The sequence below is a fragment of the Sphaeramia orbicularis genome, chromosome 15, assembly GCF_902148855.1.
Source record: "Sphaeramia orbicularis chromosome 15, fSphaOr1.1, whole genome shotgun sequence".
Lineage (NCBI taxonomy): Eukaryota > Metazoa > Chordata > Actinopteri > Kurtiformes > Apogonidae > Sphaeramia > Sphaeramia orbicularis.
In genome coordinates this window covers 17,211,072-17,227,032 of record NC_043971.1, presented here as the reverse complement: position 1 = coordinate 17,227,032, position 15,961 = coordinate 17,211,072, and the positions used below count along the sequence as shown (strand labels likewise).

The 15,961-nt window shown below is 34.5% G+C and overlaps 1 protein-coding gene across 1 annotated transcript in view; it reads right to left on the bottom strand.

Moving 5' to 3' along the window:
* Positions 1-592: 592 nt before the first annotated feature.
* Positions 593-15,961, bottom strand: part of b3gat2 (beta-1,3-glucuronyltransferase 2 (glucuronosyltransferase S)) — a 151,450-nt gene continuing 136,081 nt past the window's right edge. The window contains exon 4 of the mRNA XM_030156667.1: positions 593-1,486. Within this exon, the coding sequence (XP_030012527.1) occupies positions 1,400-1,486 (87 nt within the window). The 3' untranslated portion in view covers positions 593-1,399. The remainder of the gene's footprint in view (positions 1,487-15,961) is intronic.

The following is a 15,961-nucleotide window of genomic DNA, read 5'->3' as shown; positions in this document are numbered from 1 at the left end:
CTTAACATAAAAAAATAAGTGTCTACAACCAGTGTTGTTTGTTAAACTACATGGGTTTTACTAAAAAAAAAAATCAAAGTTGAACAAAATATCTGTTTCCATGTGGAGCCTCTTAACGTTCAAGTGAGTCATATTCATATCAGATGCTGCTGAGAAACTGCATTTAAACAGAATTATTAAAATATATTGACAGGAATAGTGGTTTAAAAGAAACATCTTAGATCAGTAGATTCTTGGGGTTGTTTAGGTCTTTGAGGTTAAGGCTAATGCTTGATTGTTAGAAAAATCAGAGGTCTGACATCCCTAACACAGAAAAAATTGAGAATAAGTCTTTTTGTGTCTTTAAAATAAGATCAAGTTGAAGGTAATGGAAATGTATTGGGTTAATTTTATGTTGGTATTATAATATTTCTATATGAAAGTATCATTTATACAGTATATCCAAATGTATTCATGCTTTGGTGGACATTCTGAACAGTTCTGACATTATTTGATCAGGTCAAAACAGATCTTTAGCTCAGTTATTGACAAAAAAAAAACTGTAAAGAAAAAAAAAAAAATCCAAATAGTTGATTTTACTGTAGCTGTTTTCTTGCTAGAATCTTGGATAAGCGAGCTCTGATGTAGACCATAGGCGATAGGTGTTTTAGTTTTAAGATGATAGATAATTATATAATCGACATAATGTAAACAACAAGCTTCAGAATTTTGTCAGTGAGCGATAAAATCTCAAAATTACAAATGACCCTTTTAAACTGACGACTGTCTTAATGCTAAACCAAGATAACCACATCCTGACGTAATGCTGGACTTTACCTACATAACCAAAAAGTGGCTGAAGTACTTTAACTCTTGGAAAGCAAAGCAAATAAGTCTTAGTTTTCAGTCATTTTGAGGAATACTAGAAATCACAGTACAGCTCATAAGACACTCACTACTAGTCTGGATGACAAACCTGGTTTTGCAATCCAATGCTACCAATGTTAATTTAGCAAAGATGTATTATGAAGTAACCAATGTGCAATGTACGAATGATTAAAAATGATTCACGTGGCACTTTTGATTGACAATTTTTACAATTACACTTTAGTTTTTCACATCAACAAGTCATGGATGGAGGAAATGATGAGTCCCAGATTGAATAATAGTCAGTTCCGTCCAGTTCTCACAAAGCACATTTTGACAGACAGCCAGAAGTCTTGAGTCATGCAACTCCTCGGAGTCTCTGTCCGCCATGAACAGATTGTATTAACCTGATAAGGAGGGAAAGCAGGGTGCTGTCATGAGTCCCAGCCAGAAGATGATGGGCAGCCACAATCAGTTTCTGTTTTTTTTTTTTTTTTTAATTTTTTTTTTTTTTTTTATAATCCCCTGCTGCTCTTTGCTCTCTTTCTTCCTCTCAGACCTCAATGACCACAGTGTCCTTCCGATGTTTGGGCTCATTTGCAAGGTGTGGTTTCTCTGTGCGGGTGTGCCAAACCAGCACCTGAAAAACAGAAAAGGAACACGAAACAGCAAGAATGAGACAATCTGCTGACATTAGAAAATCTGGACACTAGAAAAAAAGACATACAAGCTGTTGTTGTTGGGTAACTACAACAGTAACACAGGTGGACGCTTCACTGATACCGTACACAACCAAAGATGAGGTCTGTTTTTGTGTGATTATTTTCCAAATCAGGGTCTGCACTATTACCTCACAGCAAGAAGGTCCTGGAGTGGATCCAGCTGGAACCTTTCTGTGTGGAGTTTACACTGTAATAGGTTAACTGGTCGCTCCAAATTGCCGGTAGACGTGAGAGTAAATGGCAATTTGTCTCCATTGCCTATTATTTAGCTCTTAGACTCTTTAATCCTCAACTGTAACCTGAAAATCGATCTCAGAGCGGCATCTTGAAGGAGATGTCTAAGTTCCCTAAAATGTACACTGTGGATGGAGGAGGCTGAGTGGAGGAGCTATGACTGAGGACTGCATAGGGAGGTAATGATTACCGGTGTAACGATAAACCGCGATAAAATTGCAGACGGTTAGTATTACCGTTTAAATTCTAATTATCATGACAACTGTGTTTGATGACCGCATTTTTAGGGGAACAAACCCTATGTAAAGATATGTTTTTATGTCAAATTTTTGAGTGTAGTTTTAATTTATTACAATTTTGATTTTGTATACCTAATATTTGGAACCGATACTCACTTTTAAAGTCTTTTAAAAGGTTCATTAAGCATCTTTGTGTTATTTATGCAATAAATTATATACATTTTTCAAATCGGATTTTATACTTTTTTGTGTTTTCTGGCCTGTTGTGTTGTGTTAAAGTGAAAAAAATAATAGACAGATGAGATAGATGAAGTTGTGCTGAAAAAAAAGATACCAAACATGGGTATAGTAAACATTTCTTTATATAGTATATCAAGGCAAAATCAAAAGTACTGAAAACTTATTGTTAACTTATTATTTAATATGATAGCGACAAAAAAGTATGACTTGCACTGTAAAAAATGACTGTAGAATTAATACCAAAAAGTTGTAAAATTGCAACATTAAAAAACTGTAAGTGACAATACAATGGAAAGTTGTTTATTTGAATAGATTTTTGTGTTAACGATTAAATCAAATATAGCTGTAGTTCTTACAGGAAGAGTATGTGAACAAAACCAGATTTGTATGTAGAAATTATGTATTTCGATTGTTTTATTGTTGAAATAATGGAGTATTTGCTTTTTTTTTTTTTTTTTAATAAAAAAGTTATATAAAAGTAAACATTTAACAATGTAACATTTTAAATTTGTAAATTAATGGGCTGGCAGAGTTGGTAGAGCAGCTCGTCCAATAACCAAAGGGTTGGTGGTTTGAATCCTGGCTCCAACTGTCCATATGTCTATGGAAGACACTGAACCTTAAATTGTTTCCAGTTGGATCTGGTGGCTTCGGAAAGTGCTTTGGACACCATGAAGGTGTAGAAAATGTGCTAAATAAGTGCAGTCCATTTACCATTTAAATCCAGTGTTAAATCTACATGTTTAAAATGTTAAATCTACATGTTACTCTGTAAATATGTTTACAGTTGGATGTGTTTTTTTACAGTATTGTTCTGGTAACCACAGCTGCCAGTTTTTTTCCGTAAAAACAACAGGATTTTTTTTACAGTGTGCCTACATCACTTACTGACACATTATGCCATCTGTACATTGAATTATAAGCCAAAAGTTGATAGATCATAAATAGAGCATAAACTGCTGCTAAGTACCGGACAGATTATGCAGCTGTTACACTCATCATACACCATAAAAGTAGGGATATGTCTCATTTTATCAAACGCCTGTTGCCTTAGTTCCTCTCTCTTCAGGTCCTCAACTCCACTCCTTCATTTGTATTTTGGGTGGGAGGGACAAAGACACAAGGTGAGGACATGAAGAGCTTCCATTTTAGGACTGAGAAGATGGTATAGTGCATGTCAATGGTGAGAAACAGTCTTTTATTGATTTTCAGAGATGCATGTATGGAGTGACACTGAAAAGTGTTAGCACAATTTATAGTCACTTTCACTCTGAGGTTTCAGGGTTGAAGCTCCTTTCAGTCAACAATACCCTCGAAAGGTTGAATTGTCTGGTTTCTTAGCGCAACAAAACAGATGCTAATATAAGCATTCTATTCTATTTTTGTCTAAGATGGGAAAAAACATAACAATCAGTAGTATTTTCCCTTATCAAATCCTGTGTTGCTTCTCTACATAGAATATCCACAGGAACAGATGCTGGAGGAAGCTAACAGGCTTTGTATGAGAGCTCAAGAGGATGCTGAGTCCATCATTTTTCTGAAGAATGAGCCGCCATGAATCTGTTCAGACCTTCTACTCGACAAGTGTTGCAGGAGCCGCAAATTTGCATTCAAACCGGTATGAATAATTTTGATGTAAAATGTTCACAGACATGTATTTTGCATTTTTGTGTCATTTCTCCATCTTGATCTTGTACCTTTGTTTATATGCAACAAACATAATATAGTACAGATATTAGTACAAAAGCTTAATTTTCATCAAACTGTTAAATTAGGCAATAGCAATAGATTTCAGATTAAATACATGTAGAGCTCAAGATGATCAGATTTTTGGATTTTTCATTATAGTTTGGTTTTATTTAATTTTAGTTTGTTTTTTTCTCTAATTCAGTTAGTTTTAATTAATTTTTAGAGCAGGTTTGCTAGTTTTTATTAGTTTTCGTTATTTTCTAAATGCTTAGTTTTAATTTAGTTTCAGTCTTTTTCTATCTTTTCCCTTCTTCGCCGTCATATTCAAATAAATCCCAGACAGGACTCTGCTGCTTTCTCTCAACTTTAATCTCCATGTTTCCAGGTAGAGTGGGGATGAGAAGACAACTCTAAACGACAAGTGACGGACCGTTAAATATCATAAGGTGCCAGCAGCTAAAATTGCTTGAGGGAAATAAATCGATTTTGTATCAATCCGACATTAACAAAGACGAAAACAAAGGGAATTTTATCCATAATTTGTATCCGTTTTAGTTAGTTTTGTAAACACACAATACAGTTTCAGTTATCATTTTTTTCTTTTAGTTATAGTTTTTATTTATTTCAGTTAATGAAAATGTTTTTACAATTCTAGTTTTCGTCATTTCGTTAGTTTTCGTTAACGATAATAACCTTGGTAGAAATGTGATGTTCTTCATGGGTTTAGGGAACATGCTGGTTAAACATCCTGGAGACATGATTTAGTGCAGTGATTTGTGAAAAACATTGAAGAAAAGTTCATGGTTGATGGTTCAGTATTGATACAGGATAGTATATACAGGATGTCCCAAAAAAATGACATCATTTATGGTGTCCATATCAGAGTGACTACATCAGTGGTTCCCGACCTTTTTTGTCTCATGACCCCATTTTAACATCACAAATTTCTGGCCACCTCACACATTCAAAATGGAGACTTTTTTTTTTTGCTAAAATTAATTTGTTTTTGATTGTGTAATAATTTGCTGATTTGCTTTTATGTTGCAAATAAATGTTAAGTTTAGACGACATTTAGTCTATATAATGTATATTATTGTGGACGGAGGCAGAAAAGCCAGGTGTAGATTACTGCACAAAGGGAGAGTTTTATTTTCTTTGTTCAGGATATGTACAGTCAGGATTTATAAGGCTGACAATTAATACTGAACAAACAACAATTCAAACTATGAATTATGAAAGAGCTGCAGCATCTGAAACTGACCACAATGAACATTTGACAGATAAACAGAACCACAGTGCTTCAGTTTCAGCTTCACAGTTTGTCATGTCTGTTATGTATTGTGATTGTCTCTGCCAACTCACCAAATATTTTTTATTAATAAGTTTCTTTTTTTTTTTTTTTTTAAACCAATTACTAGAAATTTCAGGTGACCCTATTTGAATTCCAGGTGACCCCATGTGATGTCCCGACCCCAAGGGGTTGAAAAACACTGGACTATATGGTCAGGAGAAGTAATACTTGGTAAGATTTATTTTGAACATAAAATGTTTTATTCCACAAATTTCAAACGGAAAATTCTGGGGGATGGTAATTTTATAAAGTTGGTAGTGGAGTTCCTTTTTTCCAATACAAACAGTCTTCCTCTTGAAACTTCTCATGCCAAGTCCAAATCTGCTTTCCTGTTGGTGCTTGTTTATGAAATTTTCTAACAAATTCACATTGCACATTCACATTTGACTGAGTTTGGGCGTACTTCAATACACAGAACACCTTTTCTGTTGCAGTAAACGGCATGTCTATTCCTGAAAGTAGAGCAATAAAAATGATTGCACTTTTTTGAGTAAAACGAGCAAACAAATTTTAAACAAATTATTAGGTGATGAAATGATGTCAGTTTTTTTGGGACACCCTGTATATACCATTCGATACTTAAACAAACTTCACCATGCAACATATGTTCAAGCTCTGGAAGTGTAATTCAGGGGGAAAATTCTCAGCTAAGAGTGTTATCTTTCATGAAACAGCCTGCCCAGTCACCTGACCTAAATCCTAATGAACTACTCTGGGCTGAACTCGATAACAAGGTCAGAGAGAAATGTCAAAGTAGCCAAGAACAGCTTTAACAAGTTTTACAAGAGGCATAAAAAAGTATTTCATCTGAATGTTTGGAGAAACTAAGAGTCCAGATGCCAGAGAGAGTGTATAAAACTGTAATACCAATATATGTCATAAAGAAATGTCCATATCTTTAAATTAAGTGGTTTGTTTTCTATGAATTATATTAACATGTATGTGTCTTTCAAAGACGATAAAAGATTAGGCGTTTCCAAATTTTTGACATTGCATGTGTCAACTGTGCATAACAACCCCAAAAAGCATTATGAAATTGCAGAGGTTAATACTACAAACCTAAATGTATATTTTCTAATTACTTGTTTTTATAATTACACTTCACAAAGAGGCTGAGTGACTTGCAGAATGTCACAGTGATAGTTGTGAACCTCTAAATATGATATAAAACTGGACAAAAAAACATAGATTTGCAGAACTGAAGGAAATGTGGAAGAGCATCACCAAACAGCCTGAGTGTCAGAGGAGCTCTACACAGATTTATGGTTACTCTTGTAAGAAATATAACTATTTTAAATGTTCAATATGGAGAATTTGTGTGTGCTCATGTATTAAAGAATGTGTAATTTATGTTGGAGTCTTGTGAGAGTTAAGCTAATTTTACAAATGTTTGTTGCTCCTTCGCAGACCTAATCAGACATGAAATGCTGAATAAGTTTTGAACCACTAATCCTATCAATAAATTTCAGTAATTTGGGTAAAAGAAAGTATTTCAGCCTTTAAGCAACATCTACTTTGTCTTATTCAGATGTTCAGAGGCACTGTACTGAAGGTGGAAACACTGTCATCTTCTTTAAAATGTATTTATTAATAAAATCCATGTAATTTGACAAGTGACAGTGGTTGAAGACACTGGTTTGTAATGTTGAGTTACTGACATATTTTGCGGTAAAAGTCACTTTTTCTTCAGTTTTCTCTGTTTTGATATAATAACATCTGATATAATGGCTTTTGCGCTAAAATTTTGAGCATCTCTATGATCAGTTGATAAACGCTATAACACCAAACGTATCATATCTGATACATGAGTTTTGAAGCCCTCTACATGATCAGTGTGATTTTTTTTCTTGAAAAACCTGATGTATACAATTAGATACATGCACTACACAGATAATCCACCAGAGGCCTTTCAAGTGACACTACAAGAATGGCATTAATGAGGAAAGAGGCAGAACTTTGCCAATTGTGAAAAGGAATTACCAATTTGTTAGACATGTTTGTGTTAAATTATGTTTTTGTTTGTTCAAAAATAATAATATTTGAGCATTGAGACCCGATGTATCAAATATGATACAAAATTGAAACTCATACATGGAAATTAATATTTGAAAAAAGTTTTTTTTTTGGTTGTTCAGAAGGACCAATAAAGGCTCCAGTTTCAAAGAACTGGAATTTTTTGTCATTGATTTAGTGGTTCAGGGTTTAAAGGGTTAAATATAAGAAAACACCTGTTTTCACTGAAAAATGCTAAATGCTGACGATAATATTATATTAAATGGTGACAAATTACTAAAGAAAGGTTAAATGTAGAGTACAACACAGATTCCAACACAAACTTTATGTCATCAAACACAAACACTACATATTGACCCTTTAATTACATCAAGTTAATATTTCTTATTGCATTTCATTACTGTTTTTACTTCTTCAAAGTACGCAATAAAGATGAAAAATGCATGAAACATAAAATATGGCTATATTTTCGCACTTTAACAACAACACAACCACCTACTTGAGAAAAACTGTCTTCTGAGAGTTTTATTATAAGTCTTTGCAGTCACACAGACAATAGTGTGACAGTGAAAAGTGTTTTATCAATTTTTTTTTTTTTCAATTTATAGAGTCTGAGGTTTCGGGGTTGAAGCATTTTCCAGTAAACAACACAAAAGAAAGGTTGAATTGTCTAGTTTCTTGGAATAAAACAGTTGCTATACAAAAGTTAAGACATGTGACAGTCTATTATTGTCTACAATGGATAAAACATAATCAGTAGCATTTTCTATGATTAAATCCTCTATTGCTTCTGAAACGGACTCTACACAGAATATCCACAGTAACAGATGCTGGAGGAAGCTAACAGGCTTTGTATGAGAGCTCAAGAGGGTGCTGAGTAAATCATTTTTTCTGAAGAATGAGCTGCCATGAATCTGTTCAGACCTTCTATGGAACAAGCGTTGCAGGAGCGGCAAATTTGCATCTCCACCGTTCGGAATGATTTCGACGTAAATTGATCACAGACGTGTATTTTGCATTTTTCTGTCGTTTATCCATCTTATCCTCTGTATGTAAAGGCCTTCAGGTTGCTTCTATTTCGTGCAGAAGTTTAAGACAATCCGAAAAGCGTTGTAAAAATCACAGCGTAGACCTCAGCGCCAGACAAGCGAAGCTGTTTCAGAGGTAGTGGTGGATCTAAAAGAGAGCTGTTGTTGTTATTGTTTGTATCGTCTACGAAGTGAATCCAATAAAAGCCAACCTGTGGGCAGCTCTGTGTTAGAGCCAAAAAAAACAAAACAAAACAAAAACATCCTCACTCCTTCAGTCTATTCTGATGAAAAACCTGTCAGGAGCCGCAAATTTGCATCTCCACCGTTCACAATAATTTCGACGTAAATTGATCACAGACGTGTATTTTGCATTTTTCTGTCGTTTATCCATCTTATCCTCTGTATGTAAAGGCCTTCAGGTTGCTTCTATTTCGTGCAGAAGTTTAAGACAATCCGAAAAGCGTTGTAAAAATCACAGCGTAGACCTCAGCGCCAGAAAGCAAAGTTGTTTCAGAGGTAGTGGTGGATCTAAAAGAGAGCTGTTGTTGTTATTGTTTGTATTGTCTACGAAGTGAATCCAATAAAAGCCAACCTGTGGGCAGCTCTGTGTTAGAGACAAAAAAAACCAAAAAAAAACCATCCTCACTCCTTCAGTCTATTCTGATGAAAAACCTGTCCTTGAAACGTTTTCTTTTTTCATACTTTAGAGCAAAATCCACATTCATCTGCCAGGAGGAATTCCACTCACAGGAAACGGTCTGACACTTTGGAAACATATCAGATGGAAAACATCACCGCAGCTGTTTGTCTTATTTGTTTGCGACAGATTTCACAGCAATATACTGGTGAGAAAACGGTGCAACGGATTCAAGCAAAGATTGATACCACATCGGAGAGAGAGACGAAATTACATTCTTCTCAACATTCAAGTGAGCTTCGATGTACGGATGTTTATTTTTAGCCTATACCTAATGAGCCTATAATTCAGGTGTGTGACATTTTTGTGTCCAAAGCAGCAGCACACAGATTGGAAGAGGCATGATTTATTGCTGGGTCCTGAACACTGCCGTTGTTTCTGGGCTTCTTCAGGTGGAACGTGTCACTTCCTGCACACTGTGCTGCTAATTGGCCCGCTTTGCATATCTAACAAGGCTAATGTAGCAGCCACTAAAGCTTCACTCCAGAGCTGTGGGGAAATTGGTACAGTGTGTGTGTGTGTGTGTGTGTGTGTATATATGTGTGTGTTCTCCTGGACTTCCACACATCTCCGTCTGCTCCGGTCTCTTTTTCCCCCTGCGTTGCTCTCCATTTTCCTCCTTCATCACCTTCACTTTTTCTCTTAAGGCTTTGCTCCTGTTTTTCACCTCTCAGTTGTCTCTCTCAAAATCTTTTTCTCTCCCTCCCTGAGGCAAGTCAAAGACAAAAAGCTTTAGCAGGTTGGAAGTTTTTTTTTTTTTTTTTCTGTAACAGCACAAGAAAAGGACAACCCACACTCCGTATCAGAAGGAGACATTTGTGGAGCTGCAATTTGATAGCAACAATCTTTTTTCTTGAAATGACATGAATCTCAGAGGATTGAGCTTTTAGGAATAATTCCAGTCAGTAAACTACAGTGTGTAGCTTTAGCATCATTTACCTTAAAGGGGTCATATTTGGCTAAACCCACTTTACATACATTTGTTTGTGTATTTGGACCATAATACAGTGATCCCTTGCCAATTCACGCTTTAAGTTCCGCGGTTTTAGTTATTCGCGGATTTTTCAGAAATATTCATCACAAAATAAAAAAATCACGAAAAAATCGCGGAAATTCCGCGAAAATCCACCCCACAGTAGACGAGAGGCCGCAGCTGCCAGCGAAACGTCAAACGATGACTCACAGCCTCCTGTAAGCAACACGAGAAACGCAGACAGCCCAGCAACCGCTTACCCCGAGCGAGAGAGAGAGAGAGAGAGAAAATGTAGAAATGTCAGTTCATGCATGCCCATGTACGTGTGTTTGTGTGTGTTGATGCTCGAGACCAAAGAGAGAGAGAGAGAGAGAGAGAGAGACAGAGAGAGAGAGAGAACTGATTCGTTTCTTGTGTGTATGAGAGGAAAAGAGAGCTGGGAGTAGATGTGCGTGTGTTCGTGTGTACGTATACGATGGATAAGCGTCACGAATGAAGAGAGGAGAGAGTACATATCAGCTGTTAGTACGTATGCACGTGTGTGTGTGTTTTGTTTACTTTCTACATTCTTTCAGATGTTTTACAGTACGTACATGTACATGTATACGATCTATATATATATGCATGTATACATGTACTAATCATTGTTTTCTTTTATATATATCTCATTTATTTCATAATTATTACATTTGCAGTACTTATATACTATTTATAGATACATACATACATGTACCTAGGTCTAGGATAGGCTCGGGGGGCTCCGGCTCCAGTTTGCGGATTTTCGATTTTCGCGGGGGGCGCCGGTCCCCATTAACCGCGAAAAATAAGGGATCACTGTAGTTCAAAAAGTTTGAATTTGAACCCTCCAGGTGCTGCACAGCTATCTTTATATTCATTCCGGCAAAAATCGAGTGGATTTCTACAACCTGTTTTAATTCCTGCTTAATTTTTTATGTTTTATAACTAGTTACGTCACGACATTTGCACATATAACATCAAGACTTCCGACGAACATTTCTCCCAGTACGCCATAATTGTTTATCAGCAGCAGTTGTAATCCATACTGAAATTAGAAAAGGACAGACCTCCGCCAAGGCAGATAAGTCCCCCCCACCGATCACCACTGAAATTTAATCATTTGTTCCTTGTGCCAGTATCAACATTTCCTGAAAATTTCATCAAAATCCATCCATAACTTTTTGAGTTATCTTGCTAACAAACAAACAAACAAACAAACCCCGATGAAAACATAACCTCTGCAGAAGTAATAAATATGTCCAAACTTCAAGCCAATTACCTAAAATGTTCAGTTGTTGGTTGTATTAACGAACACAAGTGGCTGAACGGGACAGAGCAGCATGAATCAACAACCTGGAGGGGGTGGGGCGTGAAGTGGCTCGTGCATTTAAAGGGCAACGACCTTTCTGGTGTCATTACTCAGAAATAGGGTTGAAGCTGGACCTGTGGAGTTGAATTAATGAAGAATTCAAATCCAAGCATAGCATTTACAGTTTATGTAGACCACAGGGAAATGTTTTAAAATGCATAATTCCATCTAAAAAAGCAAAATATCACTCCTTTAATGTATCTGTCATTTTGCTTTTGTTTTTTAACCCATAAAGACCCAAACAGCCACTGGTGAACCATCTACTGAGATAAACTGTTTAATACCTGTTGATCCACTAGTACAGGGGTTCCCAAAGTGGGGTACATGTATCCCCAGGGTTACATGATTTTTTTTTTTTTTGAAAAATACATTAAATAAGTCATCATGTACCGAATACAAAATAAATACCAAGAAGTAATGCTGAAATATAAAAAACAATAAATACATTCATATAATAGTTTTATTGTCAATCATCTTGTTTAAGCTTTGGTAACGTTTTAAGAACATTTCCATTTTATATTATTCAAAATGAGTTTATTTGAGTAGCTCAATAATTATTTTTTGTTGATGAAAGGTTCATTTATTAATTAATGACCAATTTATTTATTTTTCTCATCAATGAAAGAGGACACTTTTCTGTTTATATTTTGCACACAAAATTTACTTTTAAAAATGTGTTTTGTTTTGCTTTTTAAATATACATATATATATATATATATATATATATATATATATATATATATATATATATATATATATATATATATATATATATATATATATATATATATTGCAGTTAAATATTCACTATATTGTTTGTTTACAAAGTTTTGAAAATATGAACAGACACCTTTGGCACAGGAACAAATTTTTCCAAATTTTTTTTCAGTCAAAAATGCTGAAGTGAGTTGGGGGTACTTGGCTAAAAAAGTATATTTCAGAGGGTATTCCACTGTAAAAAGTTTGAGAACCACTGTACTAATCCTATCAATATGTGTAAATAATTGTTGTAAAATGCAGTTTGTCATCTTGTCATGGTCATCAGATATGATCCATTTGGATGTTGAAACGCTCCGTAGTGATTATCTACAACACTGATTCACCAGTAAAACCCATTGAGTTTGATCAATGACAGTAAACGGAGACACTTGTTTTATGTTCAATTAATGATACATTTTTTTAAAAAGTAACTTTTTCTTCAGTTTTCTCTGTTTCTGATATAACAAAACAACTTTAATCTGTGCTTTTATGAACATCTATCTGTACATGATCAGAAAATACATGATTTATACTGAAAAAACACAAAATACAGAGGATAAAATTATAATAAATGGATAAATCAGTTAAGAATGTTTGAATTGATAGAAAAATTAGTTTGGGGAACTGCCACAGAAGAAGCACTGGGTCTTTATGGGTTAATACTTTAATGTGCAGCCTTATATTGATATTCTGTCCAGCTACTGATGTAATAGTGGATTCATAAGATGGATCCCCATCAGCAGAAACCATCAACACAGTATCTGTATCAGCTGTTATATCAATCCCACATGGAGCTGCACATTTAATTGCAATCACAATGTAAGCCAATGTAAATGGCTGCAATTTAATTAAATTAAATTAAATTAAAAATCCATGCATGTGACAGTTTATGCAGGTTAAGGTCACATGACTATCCAGTGTAACCTTTGTTTTGTTGTGATCTGTTGAAACTAGTGATAATGACCTTGATAGGATGAATCATAAATACTCTTTATCGCAAATGTTATCATTGTCCATGTAAACTTTTCATTAAATCCAATTAGACAGTTGTGTTTGTTCCGTCATGGGATCGGATGGTTGGAAATATATTGTAATGGGAAGAATAGAATAAATGAAACATGAGTTCTCAGATTTGTGTGGTTCCTGGGTCTAGCTATTATGTCTAATATGTTCTATTATTTCTTTCTATTATATATTCTTTGTGTTATATTATAGAAAACATGTATAAAATACTAATTAACTGTCCCAAATAACATAGTGAAAAAAAATGCATGTTTGATAATAGTTAGCCCTGATGTCCTGAAAGATGACACTTGAATTTTATTACAATGACTTTAACCTTATGTGCACATGATAAGTTACTTGTTTGCCCAAAGAAACAAGAAATGCAAAAAAAAAAAAAAAAAAAAAAAAAAACAAGCTCTTTGGACTTTATAGGCTCTGTAAAATCAATATGCTAATCTAATTCAAAATTGACTAAGGCGGTGATCAATAAATGTCAAACTCATTTCCAGACTAACCATAAAATTTAAAGGTGAAAGGTCACATTATTATCCTTGTAGAGAAATTCGATCCAGCTGCATTTTACCCCCTTAACAGGCTACAACCAATACCTAACATTAGCATTAGCAATTAGCATTAGCACTTAGCACATTAGAAGCAGCCATTGAAGGCACTCCAGATCGTCATCATTTAAGACACTGACAGGAGAATTAACCAACGTAAATATAATGTACAAACATATAGGTGAACCATAGTGCATGTTTTTTTTCACCATTGGAATCAAACTATGGTGATATGATAGTTTATAAAATCTACTACTGGTATATCTCATGTATATGTGTGTACACTTCTTTCTCCATATCCTGTGGTGGCCAACGTTATTAGAACACATAACAGGTCTAAAAATATTCACCTTTTTTGCCTCTAAAACACGATTTCATTTCATAATATTCAAAAAACATTCGGATGGTTGTTGGCTGCAGCTGTTTGTGTCCAATTTTACAGCAATATACTGTCAAAAAAACATTGCAACTAATAAAAAACTTGATATTACACTGGAGAGAGGACTAGATTACATTATTCCCAGATTCAAATGAGGTTTGATGTATGGATGTTTATTTTTAGCCTATACTTAATGGACCACTGCAACAAAACTCAGATAAAGTGAATCCTACTGTTTTTTATTCACTTTTAACTTGAATATTTCCTTAATGAGCAGGATCGGCCTCGTACACTGAACAGAATCACACAGCTGTGTCCTAAGACTCATCGCCATCAATCACACCTGACAATGATCACACCAGTAATTTGGCTTCGTCTGCGAAGGAATATAACTGTGTGACATTAACAGTAGTCGCTTTTCCATTGACCCTCAAAGTGCGCAAATATAACTTGCGCATAAAAATTGACCTAATGGAAAAAGGACAATTTTGCCAAAAGTCTCATTTTTTTATTAAAAGCTTTTTCACTGGCAAGAGGTGGTTTTTCAGGCATAGCACAAATGGTATATCACGCAAAACTGCAATGGAAAGACCTTTTTTCGCAACTAGAGTCAGGTGAATTAAAAAAAACGGATGTTGACGTACGTTACAACAAGCGAAGAAGAAGAAGAAACATGTCGCGGTATGTGTGGACACACCAGGAAACCCAGTCATTTTTTAACCCTTTCATGCATAGTGGTCACTCCAGTGGACAGTTATTCTACAGCTGTTCTCTTGTATATTCATGGATTTTATTGTTTTAGTTCCATATCAGCCAACACAGTGGATCATCCCATACACTGACATTCATACTGTAACTGTTCTTGATAAACCTGATCTGCACTAACATGTTTGAGTGTAAATTAATTGCTTTTAATTATTATTAGACTGTATTTAACAGCTTTTTTTTTTTAAACAAAAAGTTGTTTTTTTGCGTATCGTCTCCGTAAAGCGATTAATAACTAGTATTAGAGTATGTTAAAATGTGACATCCGAAAACGTGAGATTAGCAGCATTTTTTTTTTTTTTTTTTAAATCATTCATAGTTTTCACACAGTATGCCAGTAAATACATGTTTCTTTGCTTCAAAAATTAAACATGTGGTGTCCAGCTGAGTGGATATTTTTGCAACTCCATGAAAAATAGGTTCAACAAAATGTTCAACTCCATTGTTTTTTTCATGCCTAAAGAGGAATAAAAACACGTAGGAAAAAAATTGTGATTATGTTCTCATAATTCATGCATGAAAGGGTTATTTAGTACGAGATGGAGGGGTAATATATAATATTAATGAATATATCTGTAAATCAACACCATATTTATGTTTATGGAATGACTTCTCATGTCATCTCACGATAATAAATAAACAAATCATCGCATTTGTGATTTAATGGAAAAACCGACATAACGCACTTCAGTTTTTTTGACATTTAGTAAATATCAGTAAAGTTTTGTGCAGATGTCCAATGTAAAAGTAACTATTGACAGTGAAACAAGCCTATGTCCTTTAGGGGTGTAAGAAAATATCAGTTCTGCAACATATCGCGATATTTCATTTCATGATTTTGTATCGATATGAAAAAGTACTGTATTTATATTTTTAGGTATTTATTCAAATGTAGATACTGTGGAGGCTCACTTTGTTTTGTTTTTTTTTATATTTTACTTATTATTATTTGACACTCTTTTCTTAAATAATGTTAGTTCTTTTGTTGGGATTGCAGAAAAATAATGTTATAATGTCAGTTATGAACTAATAGAATATGAACATTTGAACAAGATCTTTAAAAAGCATTAA